Source organism: Dermacentor andersoni, chromosome 4 (assembly GCF_023375885.2).
Source record: "Dermacentor andersoni chromosome 4, qqDerAnde1_hic_scaffold, whole genome shotgun sequence".
NCBI classification, from domain to species: Eukaryota; Metazoa; Arthropoda; class Arachnida; order Ixodida; family Ixodidae; genus Dermacentor; species Dermacentor andersoni.
The window spans coordinates 13,477,009-13,495,727 of NC_092817.1; the positions used below are offsets into that span (position 1 = coordinate 13,477,009).

At 49.6% G+C, this 18,719-nt stretch overlaps 1 protein-coding gene across 1 annotated transcript in view; it reads right to left on the minus strand.

Moving 5' to 3' along the window:
• LOC126535973 (uncharacterized) overlaps positions 1-18,719 on the minus strand; it is a 41,667-nt gene that overhangs the window by 18,803 nt on the left and 4,145 nt on the right. Inside the window, exons 2-5 of the mRNA XM_050182855.3 lie at positions 15,016-15,124; positions 13,924-14,007; positions 9,607-9,696; positions 8,754-8,941 (exon numbers count right to left, since the gene is read on the minus strand). Of these exons, the coding sequence (XP_050038812.2) occupies positions 8,754-8,941; positions 9,607-9,696; positions 13,924-14,007; positions 15,016-15,124 (471 nt within the window). The remainder of the gene's footprint in view (positions 1-8,753; positions 8,942-9,606; positions 9,697-13,923; positions 14,008-15,015; positions 15,125-18,719) is intronic.

An 18,719-nucleotide genomic window follows, 5' to 3' on the forward strand; every position in this document is an offset into this window, starting at 1 on the left:
CACTGCCTCACCGTGCAGGCAGTCAGCGGCGGAGCGTAAACAAGCTCGACTCCCCTCCGCCATGCCATCACGCCTAGGGACAAACGCACGCTACACGCGCAAAGCAACTTCTCCACCATAGTGCCTAGGCAGTGTCACATATTCAAGGAGCAAGGCGCCCAGATTTTCTCTCTCGCACCCACTCTTACTCGCGCCTGCGCAGAAGCGTCGAGCGCCGTCAAAAGCACCACGCCCCGCTGTACCTACTAGCAATTGTAAAAACGCGGCCCGGTGCCAGCTGGCCAGCTTAGCCCGCTACATGAAGTTTCATGTTTTGTTATCTGCTGTTATCGGGAAGCGTGCGCTGCTGTGCCTGTGCCAGCGTGGGCAGTTTCGTCAGTTTCGTGGTCCTCGGTAATGTTTCACCCGTTTCACGGCTCGCATCGCTCGTGCATCGTGTAGTGGTGCACGAATACCTCAAAAACAAGCCCTGCAAGGTTCTTGTCGTCTTTAGGCGCCCGGAAGAACAGAGCCAAGGACATCAGAAGGCGCGTGTACACGAACACGGGCCTGTGCACGTGTGTGCTCCACGAGTCTCCGGACGTCGTTGCGCATTGATTGTGCTATACGTCCCTCTTACCGGTAGAGAAAGCTGACAAATAGATGTTCCTCCTCATTGTCACCTGGTCTATGACTTGTGTTTTTCTGTGCCATGTCTCATTCTGGATCTTCATTAACTCGTCCAGCTTTCCATTCCACTCTCTGTGCTTTTTCTGTGTGTCACTGTTCTACAAACGTACTAACAGCTGAAAAATTACTGTTCGTGTTTATGTATTATCTCAGTAATTTCCGATGGAAAAAACGCGCGAACAACCTTCATGTGTAGGCATGATACGCTTTTTTTTTTTCTTGAAAGAATGAGCATTGCAAGCGTCTTATATGCAGATTTTTGCAGTTAGTGTTTGTTACACAAAGGTGTGCCCAGTAGGTATGACGTAGGGCCTTAAGTGACATAATAAACGAGTTTTGCGCCAAAACCACGCACACAAGAAGGAGACAACACGGGCGCTTTCTTGTCCGTGTGGTGTTGACGCAAAACTCTTTTATTATGTCGGTTAACCAACTAGCCCAGCAGTTCACTCTCCTAAGTGACGTAATTTTACTGCTAAGCATTGCATTCGTGGTGAAAGAAAATTCATGTTGTTGGCTTATTTCACCTGGTCTAGCTTTGATTGGAGAATAGGCATTTCTGCGAATGTTTTCTACGTGCTGCTGCAAAAGCTGACTACCTTGTGCTTCCCCTTGCCACCGTTACTCAAGCTGTGGCCAAGTGCAAAATAAAGTGATAATGTGTATTTTCGTTTTTAGTACCATGTTATTTTTGTTCTGCCATGTCTTTTTCATTTTGTTCTGCAGTAATAAACATGTCACGCATTTCATATACTTTTGTGCAGGTATATAAGTAAGTTCGTTTTTGTATGGCTGTCAATAAAACAATCTAAGCATTTTATTCTTTTAGGTATTTTGCGTGTCATTGTTTTTGCCATTACCAGTGAATTTTCCTATTCTTTAGTTGTCATGACTGTGTCATACACGTCGCGCAGTTTTGTACAATATCTCAGTAAGTATATCAGAAGCTCTAAGTGCGTATATCAGAAGCTCTTCTCACTCACTGAACGGGGACGACGACGAAGTGTCCCTGCTAAGGTGGCTGCTCACCGCTCCTGTGAAAAATCTCGCCTTCCGCGTAAATACGTTCCATACATCAAGAGATGGGACCCCAAGACATCTGAGGACGCTCCGGACGCTCATGCGCAGTCTAGTTTTCTGACATTCAGCGAATGTCACTCCATTGGCCCTGCAGCTGAATTGTACACCGGGACTAGGCCTAGTGCCTCCGGTGACGCGCTGGCGGCGGTAGATTCGCCGGCGCCGCTCGTCACGACGGCCTTACCGGCCGCACAATTGACACCTGAGCCTGGATCCCAAATCCTGGTTCCTGCTCCAAGTCTTTCGGCTACAGCCCATCCGTCGCTTTCCCAAAATGCACATCAGACCGTGAGTGATCTGCGCTCAGGGCGGAGCCTGGCGATGGCTTCCCAGACACCGATCGGGAATGGGGCTCCCTGCAGTTGTTGTGCATGACGAACCGAGTACCCCTATGGACTTGTCTTCTGCGCTACCATCTGTGCCGTCGCCCCCCCCCCCCCCCCCGTGGTTCTCAGAAGCGTCCTTCGGCGCAATCTGCACCAGATTCGTGTTCGGCCAACAGCGGCTCCCAAGCTTGCAAGCGTTCCTGTCTAACGACTGACCACCCAGTTGTGTCGACACCGGGCTCGGTTTGCTATAAAGTAACCATTAAAGCTCTGGCCCCCACAAGCCTCACGGAGATTCCGAACAGGGTTATTCAGGCGAACCTAGACGCTTGTCTTGGCACCACAGGCTACCGCGGCTTCACGGCCAGGAAGAAGTCAAATACCATCGCTGTGTGGCTCCCGACATTGGCTGCTGTCGAGCGTTTGCAAATGCTTCAACGTCTCTCGATAACAAACGAAGTCACCGTGCCGGTTCAGGTGTACCTGGTAGAGGGCTCGGATTTACAGCGCTGTATCGTTTACAACGTTGACGTTGGCGAGGACCAGACTGCCCTCCAGCGTGAGCTCTACTGTCCTACTCACCGTGTCATTCAAGCACGTTACGTGGGAAAGGGGCGCTCTTGCATCGTCACCTTGCAGGGCCCACCAACTCCCCCAGCCCGCCTGTACTACTATGGCTGCATTCTACGACCTCGGCCATATAAACCCAGTGTCGTCTATTGTTACAACTGTTTCCGACCGCGCCACATGCGCCGATCCTGTCCATTTACAGCGCCAGATGAAGCTGTACTAGCTGGCGCAGTGTCTTATCGATGTGGACTCTGCAAGACCGACGACCACGAGATCACGTCTCCAACTTGTCCCACAAAGCAAAAGGCCACTCAGATGGTTCGTCGCGGGATTCATAAGCAATGGCCTCAGCATGCTGCAACACAACCAGTGCCGACATCTAACAGGTTTGCGGTGCTCCAGTGGGATGACGACGACTGGCCAGAGCTTTCCGAGCCCGACCCGCCTGCACCCCATTCCCAACAGACTTACAGTGACAAAGTTCGGAAAGACCGCCGTCGCCCGCTGGTTACACAGAAGCAGGGCGTGCCGGAACATCCGCGTGATGATATGGCAGCAGTTGACAATCAAATTGCCCGCCTTTTAGCGGAGGTATCCAAGCTCCGACAGCACCGTGAACTACTTGCGCGTCGGCGACGTGCAGTGGAATCTCACACCACTACAACTATCGATTCCGCTGCATCACCGTCTCTGTCACGCCCTGCTGTATCGCTCGAAGAGCCTACCAGGTCTTCAGCTTCGTTGCCGGATAACTCTACAGCATCCCTTTTGCGGTTCATGGTCAGCCAGTTATCCAACCTGACATCTGTGATTTTACAACGCCTGGACTCGTAATCAAAATGGCGGACACAGGTGTTTGTGGCGTGCTGCAGTGGAACTGTAGAGGGCTCTCCACGAAAGTGGGGGAGCTTAAATCCCGTCTACGTATGAACAAGCTGCAGGTGTGGGCCCTGTTACTACAGGAGACCAACGCCTTGCCTGCCTTTCCGGGCTTCAGTGGATACGTGTCTCCTTCCATGAGTGACCGTCGCGTGCACACAGCTGCCCCTCCAGGAAAGGCGGCAGTGTATGTTGATACGCGCTATCCTCAGGTCTGCCTTTCTCTTGAAAACTGGTGTAACTCATATCAGGAGGTAGTGGCAGTAGCTGTGAAGTTACCCAAGGCAACTGTTGTGGTAGTGTCATATACTACATAAGACCAGCCGGTGGCTCTTCTTCAGGAGTTAATCTGGGCTGGTTAGTGAATGTCCGTCGCCAATACCCAGCGTGTCCTATTTTAGTTGGTGGTGATTTCAACGCCCCTCACCCAGATTGGGGGTACCCTGCTCCTAGCCCTCGAGGTAGGCGTGTGCGGGACGCCTTCGCGGATGCGTTGTTTGTACTACTGAACCATCCCGATTCAGCAACGCGGGCTGTGCCTCAAGCTCGACGTACAACATACGCACCGGATCTTACGTGGTGGGCGGGTCCCGGCACTCCCACTTGGCACCTGGAGCCCGACTGCTGGGGTAGTGACCACCACCCTATCATCATCGGCCTTCATCCGTCGCAGGCCCGCCGATTGCGCCGCAAGTGTTCTGTGGTCAACTAGGACACCTTCGCTCCGTTCTCCAAGATACTTCTGTGGACTCGTCACCACTACTTGTTGACCGCATACAAAGCGCGCTCAATGAAGCTACAACCATCAGCTGGGTAGACGTCGATCGACCGGCACCGGATGTCGGTCTGCTCAACTTGTGGGCTGCTCGCAGACAAGCTGAGCTGGCAGCATCCCGAGACCCCACTTCTGCACAAGCACGTACAAGATAATTTCCTTACTGCTAAGGCCCGCAGATATGAACGCGACCTCTCGCGGAGGCACCGGCATACTTGGTGTGAGCGGTTTTCATCCAAGACATCGAATGCTTCTCTCTGGCGAACGTTCCGTGCCATGGAATACGGTTGCCGCCGTCCAGACGTGGCAGCCACAGCCTGCTTCGCTGCTGGCTTGTCGCCGGATGATTTCGCCAGAGAAGCAGCCCGGAAGTTTTTCCCTCAGTACGACGTGTTGCCTCAAACAGCCTATGGTGCTTCCTTGGCAGGCATTCCGACACATATCGACAGGTTACCATCTACAGCAGACTCCGAGGGGATTGCAAGCTCTTTCACCATGCCTGAGTTGCTTGCAGCGATAGATGGTACCAGTCGCAAGACAGCACCCGGTCGAGACTCTATTACTTATGAGGCCTACAAGAACCTGAGTTCCGCTGTGCTGCCTGAACTCCTCGACACCATTAACAAGGTATGGCTAGATGGCGTTGTCCCTCCAGGCTGGAAATCAGCTATTGTGATCCCGATTCCGAAACCAAGCAAGCCGCCGACTGACCTTGGCAACTTCCGACCCATTTCCCTAACGTCAACGTTGTGCAAGCTTGCTGAGAAAATGCTAGCCACACGACTGTCGTGGTGGCTAGAGCACCACGGTTTCTACCACCCTGCTCAAATTGGCTTCCGTCCATCGATAGGTACTGAAGATGAGCTGGCTGTCTTAGCATCCTCGGTTTTATCGTCAACTCGTAGCCACAGTGTCCGTACTGTCCTCGCTATGGACGTCGAAAAGGCGTATGATAACATCAGTCATGCTGCCATCTTGGCTTCGATTGACATGCTGCATTTTCCCCCTAGAGTACGGAATTTTGTCAAATCTTTCCTTGAATACCGACATTTTGCAATTCGCCTCAGTGGTGACGCCGTCGGCTCATTTGTCCCTCTTCGTGGCGTACCCCAGGGATCTGTATTTTCACCCACATTATTCAATATTCTTTTCATCCCGCTTGCATGGCGCGTACGCGATGTACCCGACATAAAGTTCCTGTTGTACGCTGATGACATCACGGTATGGAGCACTCATCACGACCTGCAAACTCAAGTCACTGCCCTTCAATCAGCTTTAGATATCACGGCGACTTACGCTTCTTCGGTCGGCCTTAGGCTTTCCGTCAGCAAATCTGCTTACATGTCAGTCGCCAATCGCTGGGGCCGGCGTAAACGCTCTGCAACACCCATTCGTCTTCATCTATCCGGAACCCCTCTTCAAGAATGTTCAACTATAAAAATTCTGGGTCTGATGGTACACGAGTCGGGAACCGGAACTGCTTGGCTCTACAGCGCTAAAAAGCAGGCAATTCAGACGTTGGGTCTGATAAGGCGCATTGCTCCTAAAACGGGCGGCGCCAGCTCATATGTTGCGCGACAATTGGTGAAGGCGGTAGTGAAACCACTCCTTGTTTATCAAGCCCAATTCCAGCATTTGACGAGGGCAAAATGGGATCGCCTTGAGGCTGTTAATCGCGAGGCAATGAGGGCCATCACTTGCGTTCCCCGCATCACACCGATCGTGGCTCTCCAAGAAAATGCTCAGCTCAACACACTAGATGAGCTGGTGCAGCAGCGACGTGATGTTCGCAGGCTTAAGGCCAGCCTTTCACACGCAACGTGTGCTCTCAGGGCTTACGCTTTCTCGAACTCCCTTCTACCACCACCATCGCCAGTTCTTCCTACCTGGAGTTTTGTACAGCTGAGTGATAAGCCAACTGATATACATCGCCCGACATCAACTCACGCGGCGGCGTCACTTCGTGACCGAATAATAGCTCAAGATGCCCACCTGCCGCTTGGCTCAATCGTCCTTTACGTTGATGCAAGCATTAAGGGCTGTGAAACAACCACTGCAATTTATTGCCCATGCGCACCAGCCCTTAATAAGACGACCCGGTTTCAAATCCAAGAGCCTCCTTCCTCCTTTTGTGCTGAGCTCCTTGCTGTCCCAGAAGCGTTGTGCTCTGAGGCCGCCTTCCCCATGGTCCCCACGGCCCGCATCGTCATCCGCACTGATGCCCTCCAGGCGACGCGGCTTCTGCGACGCGTCAGTCGCAGCCCTGACATATGCCAACAGATCCATCTTCTGGCTGCACGCATCCCACAGCCAATATCTGTCGAGTGGATCCCACGCCTTCTAAGCTTCCAAAGCCGTGCGGATTCTGCGACCCGTCTAGCGACCTCTCCACCGTCACTGGCTCAACTCTTTCACCTAGATGATGCCACCCTCCTTTTAACAAGAAAGGAGCACCTCCGGCGACGCACACGTGCTCTCATACCTCCGTGTGCGGTAAACCTCCCCCGCAGTCTTACCCGTAGAGAGGAGGTTGCGCTTCGGAGGATCCGGGTCGGGGTTGCCCTCACTCCTGCCGTGACTAGGAAGTGGCCGCACTTTCGCCCGTTATATCCTCGTCCTGAGTGTCCACTCTGCAAGTCGCGAAATGCTAAAGCCGACATCCACCACCTGCTGTGGGTTTGCCCTGCACTGAAACCGACGAGGCTCCGGCACCTCGCAGCAACGGGACTTTCGCCGCATAATCCGAGCAATTACACTGCTTGGACGCAGGGACCGCATTATCGATCCCTCTTGGACTTCATTAGGTCAGCAAATCTTTTTTCATTCATATAATCATCCTTATTCACCCCCATCCCATACCCCTGTATGCCCGGAGACATTTACCGTCGCATTAAAAAAAAAAAAAAAAAAAAGCTCTTCTACACTTTGGTCTTCAGGGCATTATATAAATTTTTTTTTATATTTGTGTACATGAAACGGTCTTCGCGTTTTCTTGAGTTTTATTTAATTTTATTGTATTTGTTATTTCAGAAAAATTATGGGGTTTTACGTGCCAAAACCACTTTGTGATTATGAGGCACGCCGTAGTGGGGGACTCCGGAAGTTTTGACCATATGGGGTTCTTTAAGGTGCACCTTAGTCGAAGTACACGGGTGTTTTCGTATTTCGCCCCCATCGAAATGTGGCCACCGTGGCCGGGATTCGATGCCGCGAGCTCGTTTTTTGTTATTTCACTGTCGGTGAACATTTGTGTTGTTTAGTAATCATGTGCATGTCATGAATTGTTCACTTTTGTTCATTTTCTGAGCGTGTATTATACCAAGTTATCTTCGTTTTCGGAAATGCAAGTCAATAAAACGAGGTCAAATACATGTTTTGTCGGAAGTGGAATTTATCTATGTTCTTGCATATGCCGGCATACTCAAAGTATGGACAAGACTGCGTGCGTGCAAACACATAAAGAACCCACGGCGCACCGCGCGGCAGTTCACAATGCCAATGTGCCGCGCAGCGCGCGCTCGCAAAAAAGAAAAAAAAAGAAAAAGAAAGAACGCACCGCGGACAGGCAAAAATAAAGCAGGCATGGGGAAGGGGGAAAAGGAAGCGGAGCGGGTCGTCATATGAAAAACAAATGGTGAATTCCAATCGCAAATTCGAAGCACTTCCGGTAGCAGTTTTTCTGATCCTTGCAGTGCAAGTCTATTTCATTGAGAGATTGAGAGTGGCTCCCGTACCTTTCATTGGCGGATCGGGAGCAGCGCTCTCTACTCCGTAAAAATTGACGGAGTGGACCGGAAGTCGCGTGATGTCAGGCCACCCACAGCCAACGTACCCCTATGGCGCGCGCGCCCGTAAATGCGAATCGCGGCCTCTCGGAAGCAATGAGTGGTGCTTCGCATCGTCAACTTGCGCTTTTACTGCTTGCGGAGAAGTGATGATTCATCTAGCTCAAGTTACGAATCGACCAGTGAGGACTCAAGCGACGAAGAAGCTACGGAAGCTAGTGTATTCAAGCAAGCTTTCAACATCATGTTTTGGCCGCCCGCCAAGAGACCGAAGGTTGCGCGTTTCGTCGACGACGTCGTTCGCCAGTACTCGGATGAAGAGAACTGCACCTTTTCGGGAGTCCGCGTTTTTATAGCTTGCTGTTCCTGTTGCCATGACAACGTAAACAATCGTGTGCGCCGCCATTTCGCCAAAGTATCGCCCTCCTGCTAGGGCCGTAACTCAAGGGGACGTTGGCGCTAGCGTCGAAAGTGCGTCTGCTTAAAAAGAGCCAATGGCAGCCATGCGGAGATTCACCCCTGGGGCAGAATTTGTAGTTGGGCTATTGGTGCATGATTGCTTACAAATGCAGGTTTAGCGCGAAGCAAGCGACCACACACACAAAGCATAACACACGTGAATGTGCGGGCTTGGCAACATGGTGCGCCGTCCCCTAGAAGAGCACCCACCTGTCTGGTGACGTTTCGGAACGCGCTGGCTCTGCAGCGCAGCAGGTGGTGCCCGCAGCATCCGGCGCAGCGCTCCACCTCGGCGCAGGTAGGGTAGAACAGGGCGTCCGGCTCCCGCGGCTGGGGCACCCGCACGGGCACCGACCTCGGGCTGCACGCGGCCCGCTTGTTCAGGCGCAGGGTCCGCTCTGCGTACACACACGCCACGTTGCGTTTCTTTCGCCTGTTCGTTTGCGTGGGCACGACGCCGAAAGGCCGGGCTTGAAAGCAACGCGACCCGATCGCGTTGACACTGAATTCGTTTCACGGAGGTCTGTGCAGAAGGAGCACCTCGCGGCGACCGCTTGTAAATTCACACTGTCCTTTCGAGATTAACTCGGAAGCGGGTATATATAAAATATTCGTCCCGGATATAGAGTACAGGATGCATGCGGATTTATATTGAAAGTGGATTAAGTATGTTCTTGCCGTCAGCTTTCGTGAAAAATGACAATAATTTGATCTATATTGTTGTCTCGTCGAGGACGACAGAAAAGCACACGTGTTGTGTGTTACGAATGCCGCGAGTTGACATGAAAATCCAGGATGCAGCGTCAACAACCGCAAAATGGATTTATGGAGACGCTCATTAGCAAGTCATTATGTGGGAAGAAATTATACGAGACGATCACGAGACGTCACGAGACGATCACAAGTGACTTCACGCGGGTTGCCGATATGAAATACAGGTAAGTCATGCACATCGTTTACGCTACGCTCAACTAGGAACTTTGGACTGCAGGCGAAATGTAAAGGATGCACTTCCGTCCAATATGATTCTTTTTTCCTGCATTAACCATGCAGATTGACTCACTTCGTTGTTCAGCCGGCGCATCACCCAGCATCATCTCGTCGTCGATGGTGTCCGCCCGGTTGTTTCGTGGGGCGTCCGACAGTTTTCTGCCTGGTCGCAGTCATGGAGAGAGAGCTCAACACTTGTAACGGAACAACAAACACAGCGCATAATGAAGGCAAATATGCGAATTTGCCACAAGTTGCGCACCACCTCTAATCATTGGTACTTGCTCTGGTCCCCCTGACGCTGATATTTCATTCGTAACGGAATTCCGCAACGCTCTTAATCTACTCACCACGCCACATCCTCAGGCCCCTGTAGTTATCCTTCATGACTTCACTTTTCCCTCGATTATCTGTTCATTTAACCCAACCATGAAGTCATGTAAACTTAAAGAAGGTAGTTTCGTAAACACGTGTTTAACATTCTCGGCCTCACACAACTTGTTTCTGCACAGACTCGTGAATCCGCTCACTCTTCAAGCATTCTGCATCTGGTACTAACGTCAAACCCCGATAATGTCACGTCGCTCATGCATTTACCAGGTCTCAGCGATCCCGCAGTCATGCAAGTATCGTTTGAAATTCAAACCACTCACCCTTAAAAAAAAAGAAAAATAAGAAAGAAACTCTAAAAACCATAACACTTTAAGACAAAAGTAATTACGCTGATGTGAACATTAAGCTTTCGAATTTTGCGACTAGTTTCTTGCTGACTTTTCGCAAAGCTTCGCAGAAACTAAGTCATGTCTTTTCAAAAAAAAATATGGAGTAGCTAATAAGAGAGCACGTTCCTACAGTAAACATCACGGAATAGCCGTCGTCACCGCGGTTTAAGGGAGCGCTGAAACGCCTCAACAATAGACAGTTTTAGCAGAGCGTTACCGTACGCTGCGGGCGTTGTCGTATACCGGCTGCCACGACTGCGCATGCGCGGAGTTAAGGGCCTCTGGTGTAAGTTAACCGGAACGCTCCGCCGTACACCGCGTTGGCGGAACAACATGGCAGCACCGAGGCTTCCCACTTCGATGCCGAGTCGCCCGTGATACTTGACCTCCGTCGTAGTATAACACTCCGCCAAAACTGTCGAACAAAATAAAAACAGTCTGGCGGCGGCGGAGCAGGACGTAACACCAGAGGAACAACAGTTCTCAACAACAACAAGAATGGTCGCGGGGAGATCAGCTGACCACGTTCAGGGACATCACCCGACATCTCAGACAAAACAGACGCAAATATCCGCCGCCACACAAGTTAAACGAGTCAGAGGGTGTAGCTTAGGAGATTACTGCAAACGCGCACCCACACCAGCCCGGCGATCCATCGCCACTGTTACCCGAGTCTGTGCGTACCCGACGGACGCGTGTAATGCGTGCGGAAACAAAGCCACGCTGCGACACATGCTTCGGGAATGTGCCGGAAAGGACGCTGCCGCCGCTCACGTTTTAGAGAAACTTATTAGAGCTCAATCGTCACTGCCGTCGGCGTCGCCGCCGCTGGGAGGCGGCACCCACCGGTGACGAGCGGGCCGACTAGCTTTGGGCCGTCCGGCAAGCCGAAGCCCGGGTCAAAGGACTACGAGCCGTCACCTTAGGCACCACCATCGCCATCATCACTGACGGAGGTTGGAGCGGGACAGGGGTCAATTCCCTTTTACCCCGTCTCGCCTCGAAGGAAAACTGCCAGACCAGTTTTCAATATAAAGTTTATTCCCGCTCTCTTCGGTTTGCGAAACGCTCCCACTCCGCATGCATGTGGGGCTAAGTACCGCAGTGCTGAAAAATTTTTTGAATATATATATATATATATATATATATATATAGCTTGTAACGCTAAGCACGCATTTTATGCTTCCACCGTGCATACAATGTTGCTCGATAATCCCAAACAATTATGGAAAATCAGAATGCCTGACCTCGGCTCATGCACGACTTTTATGACTGTCTAAAGAAATTGGTCATCCTGTAGAAAATAATGACGTCGCAAGTGTTCTAAACGATGTATTCTGTTCCATGCTTAACCTGACGACGAGCTCCCCGATAGTCCGTTATTTAATCATAACACCACGCCTGAGATAATGTTTGAGCCTATTGGTATTGCAAAAAGACTCGTTATATACTGTTAACATCTGCAGCTGGTACAGATAACATTAATAAATAATTACTAAAATATACTAAGGCTTCTTCGAGCATAATTCCATCGCATCTCTTTCAACAGCCTCTTTCATTACGAGGGCTTCCGTCCGACTTGAATGTAAAAAAATATCATTCCGGTACCCCCTCCAAAAAGGCGCGGCATCTGCAAGTAATCAATACCGGCCCATATCGTTAACCTGCATTTGCTCAAAAATAATAGATGGATGGATGGATACAACTTTCTTGTATGTCCGGCAAGGTTTAACGCGACCCGCGCTCAGGTCTCCCACGGAGGAACGTCAAGGCCCTGCCTCAACGCCGCTTCACGGGCTTGCTGGACTGCCCACATCTGAATTCCGAGGTCTGAGCTGCGCAGAGCGGCGGCCCACCTCGACGACAGGGTCTCCGGAGTAACTGCCATCCCTTCTATAACTACATTGCACTCCCACAGCATGTGTTTGAGTGTTGCTGGTCCTTCCTGGCACAATTTGCACGTGTCGTCCTGATGCTTATCTGGGAAGATACGTTTGAGACGGAATAGATTAGGGAACGTGTTTGTCTGTAGTTGTCGCCAGGCGACGGCCTGCCTCCTGTTCAATTTGGGACTCGGCGGTGGGTATATCCTTCTGGCGTGCAAATATGCACTGGTGATGTCGTTGTATCTGGTGAGCCTGTCCCGTTCTGCTCGAGAAGCGTTCGCTATCGTGCGAGAGGCGTTGCCCTGTTCGGCGCGGCGGGTCATGTCTCGCGCCGTCCGGTGCGCCGTCTCGTTTAGGTTCGGGAGCGCGTCGCCTTCCGTGATGACGTGCGCGGGGAACCATATGATCCTCGAGCTCGCGGTTTTGGATCTGCCCGCTTTGGCCAGAATGGACAGGGCTTCCTTGGAAATTCGACCTTTGGCATAATTCTTTATTGCCGTTTGCGAGTCACTGAGTACAACTTCGCATTCCTGTTCTGTGAGGGCCAGCGCAATCGCTACTTCCTCCGCTATTTCCGAGTGTTTGGTGTATAATAGAGCACATAATTTATTCCCATAGAGTGAAATTCCTTATCGATTCAGCTTTTCTTTATTCTAATCAACACGATTGTCAGCGCGGCGTCTCTTGCGAAACACAGCTGGCCCTTTTCATACATGACATTAGCTCCAGTCAATAATTACTAACACCCCAGTTGATGTCCTGTTCCTTGATTAAAAAAAAAAGCACTTGCTGAAGTTCCTTACAAACGTCTCGTCTTGAAACTTGAAAGCTTTCTTAACAAAACGTCAGCAATTTGTCTTTGCTGATAATCATTCATGCCCCCTATGAAAAGTTCCATAAAGTGTACCACAGGGAACAGTCATCGGTGATCTCCTTTGCTGGATTTACATAAGTAACGTACTTTCTTCCATACAATCTAACATCCGCCTATCTGCAGTCGACTGCGTTTTTGATGGTTAATGGTTAATAATCTTGAACGTAAAAAAAAAAAAAATCCGGACATGTTTCTTTCCATCGCCGGCAGCACTACCACGGCCGCTCGATGCAAAAGCACAGGTGCTTTTTTATCGAGCGGCCGTGACACTACCAGCCGTACAAACACACCATCAAACGCTGACGTCCCTTCTCAAGAAACTTTCAATTACTTTGGCATTAACATCGCGTATGATTTGTCTTGGGCATCTCACGTAGCTCACGTAACGAATGAAGTTAACCGTCTTCTTGGCTACTTACGCCGTAACTTAAGAGTCACCCCTCCCTCAGTTAAAATCTTAACTTATTCAACTTAAACTCGCCCTAAACTAGGGTACGCCTGTGCTATCTGGGACTCATATCTAATCTAACCATATTAGCATGATCAAGGCAATTCAAGATCATGCAGTTAGCTTTGTTTACTCCGAATATTTTAATTTTACCAGTATCTCCGCTCTTAAATCCAGGGCTAATATCAAAGCAGTAGCCTTCCGGCATAAGGTTTCTCACCTCTGTTTATATCATACGTTCTATCACACCGTATCGCACCCTTTCCAGTATCATTCCTTGCAAGCGTCTTTCTCAACGCATCAGTCACCAAAAGGCCGTCTATCCCCCGCCAGCTCGCACCTCCGACCATTTTATTTATTTATTTGTCCAAACAGCAAGAGATTGGAACCGTTCGTTTACCGAAGCTGTGCACACTATTGACCCCAGCAAATTCAAGGAAACTATCATAATAAAGCTCACGTTCATACGTGGCTTCACCGGTCGTCTTCAGGTGCTGTCTCATGGCGTCCCCTTCGTACGAGCGGATCTGCCACAGAAGATAGCCTGCCGGGAAAGATAAAATATTGGCATGTCAGGCACGAACACTATGACACCTAAGCTTTAATATTTTTGTGCTAAAAATAAAAACATCACTCGAATTGCAGACAGACGCTCTCATTTCTGTTTTATCGGTGCTTCTTTTATTTACTTCGTTTCAATGAATATTTGGCATCTAAATGTTGGAGTGCGCTACTCGAAAACTATGAGAAGTTGCACCTATACTGACGTAAAGTCGTTGTTGTAGCGTCTTGCGAAAAATAAGCACTATAAGGACATTTGCGACACCGTAGATTCTATTGATTCGCCGGCACACAATCTTCGGCAAAAGAGGGAAATAGAGAGAGAGCTCCGACCGACATGCGTTTCGTCGACTGACATACACTCATGCGACAGAATAGAACAAAAAGCGTGACAGTACATCGCTTTACTGTTGTCAGGCGATGACTCGTCTCATCCGCGGCAGCCCCAATCTACAGTGAGTGATCAAACCAAGGAGGTTATATATACAACCTCATTGGATCAAACGGCAGACATCGCTGTGCTCGTGCCAGGGATGGGCACCAAGGGCAGCACTGTTCGGCAATTAGTCCCGGTGCTTCGCATCTGCGTACAGTCGTGCACATATAAAAGCGAATGGCACAGTTCGAATATGCACACGCAATTCGATTTCCAGTGACGGATCTATACATGTCGAAATGACGGCCCTCATGGTTTCACATACAGTCAGCAGTGCAGCCTCAAGCAAGAACTTCCGGTTTGGGTGCTCGCTTTTAGTTTGATCATGACTCCGCAGCACTGACCTGCGTTCCCACACGCGTGCCACAAAGCAGAGCCGAACAGCTGAGAGGCAGCCGGAGCACAACTCCGCTAGCCCTTGTATGCGGCTGCTGCACAGACACGCATCGATGCCACGTCTTGCTCACACCTCGCGTGCTGTACGTGGAGGCTCGTCGCTTACCACATGGCGTGCACATGCCGCTGTGGTGGCGAGCTGAGAGTGTGCACACTCACCGTAGGTGCCGATGCGCCGCCACGATGTGCTCGTGCCGCCCGAACAGATGCGGAGCACGTCGTGCAGGTCCTGGGCCTCGTTCAGCTGGCGGACCACTTGCACCGGGATCTGCGCGGAGAGTCGTCAGAGGCTGCCTTCCGGTGCGGATATCGCGACTGCAACAGCGGTGTTCCGAATGCTTGCATGTAGCGGGCAACGCGGCCCGTCAAGGACAGTGCACACTTCCAGCAAAGCTTCCAGAAATGGTCGCCGCGTGCCAAAGCGGGTGACGCGCCTCGAAAGCCTGGAACCCAATTTGTACGTTATTACCGAAGAAAGGGAAGAAATTGTGGCCAACGTCGTAGCTGTCTCTATAGCAGGGACACCTCAAACAGCATTGCAATGGGAGTAGGTAAGGCTTCGGAAAGAGGGGACAGATGTGTGAAGGAGACACAAACCCGCGCGACCTCGAGCTCAACAGCGCAACGCCATATAGCCACTATATGAGCTAACGCGGCTGGCTTGTAGCTGCTCGTACGTGGCTGGCGCACTTTCGAGTCGCGGCTGCGTATGGAAGCCGGTGGCAGGAGCGGCTTCGGTCTCCCGTATCCACCCAAGCACAAGCTGCACCGTTGGAGGAAAGAAAGGGCAACGCATTCCACTGTTCGGCGAAAGACAGCGTTACTCTTTAGCCTGACGCACCTCGAGTATTTCTTCTACTTGATGGAACATAACGTGGCCGATGTTATTAAGCTGATATCTACAGGAATTAAATGTGAAACTATGCTGGCATTAGCGTTTGAACAATAATGAAGTGTCGCCTTGGAGAATTCAAGACTCTGAAAGGGGGAAATTCAGATTTTTTCCGACAGTAGCACGATGGTACAAAAGGAAGGACGATGAAGCGGGCAGATTGTAAGTTATCCATTGCAAGCAGCGTGCAAGCTGACGCGGACGACTCAGGGAGAACACAGGACATCTGTGTTCAAGTTCTTAATTAAAAATCGGCCTCGCGCTTCCCCGTAGCCTATTGCGCGACCGCCCCGGAGAGGCATCGGTCACGCCGTTTCGAGTCCTACACAAGAACAAACGCATTTTTTCTCAAGCTGAGGAGCTTTTGCTCTGAGAAACCCTTTCGTGTTTCATTTGTGTTATGTACGTCGGGCGGATCACAATAGTTCTTATTTTTTTTTTCATAAGATTAACTCCAGCTTGCGATTTCCGCAGAAGCAACTCGCTAAGTTCACGACCCTGCTCATGCAAACACATTGAGCGGTTCCTGGCTAACTCTCCCATCGAAGTAAAGGAAGCGCCTCAGTTTCTTTGCTAACACTCTCTCGGTATGATACTAACAAAACAGACGCATCCAGGCCGCTTCTTTCAGCGCACGTTTTCCGCCGCTCAGCACCCCGGCACCGTCGCAAGTTGGGCGGTAAATAAACGGGAACGAGTAACCCGGGCGCGCGGAGACGACAGTTTCGACAGCGTAAAAGAATGCGCAAACAGAGCACAGAGGCGGAAATACGACTCCAAGGCGGCAGTCTTGCGCACGCGACGGCTGGCTTTGCGCCCAGCGTCTAGACGTCGGGGACGACAGGCGGGAGACAACGCGAGAGCTCCTGGCGGCAGTCTGCGTGCACCGCCGGGAGGGGGGTCTAAGCGAGAACTCTGCACGCGTACGTGACACATGCAGACACCGAGGCATGCGTTGGGCCCGAAAGAACATCGGCGATGTACAGGCTGTTCCTGCGAATACATCTAGAATTTTTTTTTTTAAAAATCGCCTGTGGCAGGTAGCACAATTCTATAAGCCCTGATCGGGCCTACTCGAAGAGGCGGACATTACTTGCGCGACAAATCGAAATGTATAAACGACCAATTCAAAAGAATTCATTAATTAATGTTTAATTAAGTACCTTACGGCATACACTGCAATTTACAAATTGTAGCCGGTTAGACTGCAAGCCATTTGAAAATATTTCTGTGGATGAAACCATTTTCGAAATATGCGCCGTCAAAGTTGGGGTAAAACTGCACTGTCGTTCCACTTATTTTATTAACAAAATGCTGCTTTATGCATTAAAGCACAAAAGTAACTGCACCGCCAATGTATTTCTTGGCGAAGTTCGCGAATTATTACCTCGAAACTGGTGTAATGCTGAGAATTCGTTCCAAGTGGATCCTTGCGAATTCCCCGGCTACAATTCGTAAATTGCAACATTTGCCGTAAGGAAATTAGTAAAAAAAACGAATGAATCAATTATGCATTTCGATTTCTCATGCAAATAATGTCCCCCTGTTTGAGAGATACAGCCCAATGATTAGAATTGTGCTATCTGCCACAGGTGATCTTTGAAGATTGGCAAAAGCCTTCGCAGAAACAGCCAGTATATTCAAAAGATGTGTCCCTACAATATCTACTGTATTCATCGAAAGTCACAGCTGACACCAGCGGCAAGAAATTGTAAGCACATGAGTAATTTATTTAGTGTAGTTTTCTATACGTAGTGCGCAGCTGTCATCCGCTGCGAATGGCTCTTGCACGTTTAAATGGCATCACTTGTACTACAGCTGTAGTCGTGTCGACACAGACTGAGCTAAATGTTGTCAGGGTAATTATATTACGTGCAGCTCCTATTCCCAAACCGTACCCTAGCAAACAAGATTGCTTCGATCACGAAGGAGAGGTTTGCTGCTTACACCGACAAATAGCGTGAGTGCAAAAATAATAAAAATCGGTAAGGTAACTGGCGTCCGTTAAATTTGTCAATATACATGGTGTTCTAACGTTAACAGAAATTTAACAAACCTGCTGTGGCATATTTGTTTGTTTCTTTCTTCAGGATACCTTACAGGACAAAAAAGGAAAACGGAACGTAATGTAAACGCCAATACTCAAAGGCAAAAACAAACATGGGTGCAAAATACACAATATGCGTTATTACAGAAGTAGTAGTACGAGGTTGTATTCGAATGCCGCACAATTGGGCCAATACAAAACTAAAGAAAACGAAAAAGCAGCTGTCATAACATAAATTTGAGTCATTGCAAACGTACGAAAACACTAAACATAACGCAAAAGCAACAACAACAAAAATGCACGCACATATTATGAGACCGAACAACAAAAATTTGTGACGTCACGGTGTCACTTGAGAAAGTAGTTGTGCAGCTGATCTTGAAATGGTTGATGGTTGCAGACGGATGCGCGCACAAATAGGATTACCAGAAGAGACGCACATCACTTACAATGAAAAGCAAGATGTATAATTGGATAATTAACAAAATTTCACCAGTGAACTTCATAATTACTTTAGCGCACATATTGCATTATGCGAATTTAAGCCGGTGGTTTCAGGAGGCACATCCATGCATTTGAAACGAATTTTTAATCTATCACCAGTTTTGAGATAAGCGCGCTGTCAGACTTGCGGTAAAACTGCACTGGTAGGCTTACTTTTTATCAGAACATTTTCTTATGCATAGAAACTTAAAAACTACCGGAACACCAATGCATTTTGTCGCAAACATTAGGAACGCATATCTTGAAACTGGAGTCGTCCTCAGAATTCGCCCCAAGTGGATCTGACTTTTGAAGTGCACCGATTACAGTTTGTAAATTGCAATTTGTGCCGTATATTAAGTGGAATAAAAGTTACTTAACGATACTTTGTTAATTAGTCAACTACTCTTCCTGATTTCTCGCGCAAATAATGTGCACTTC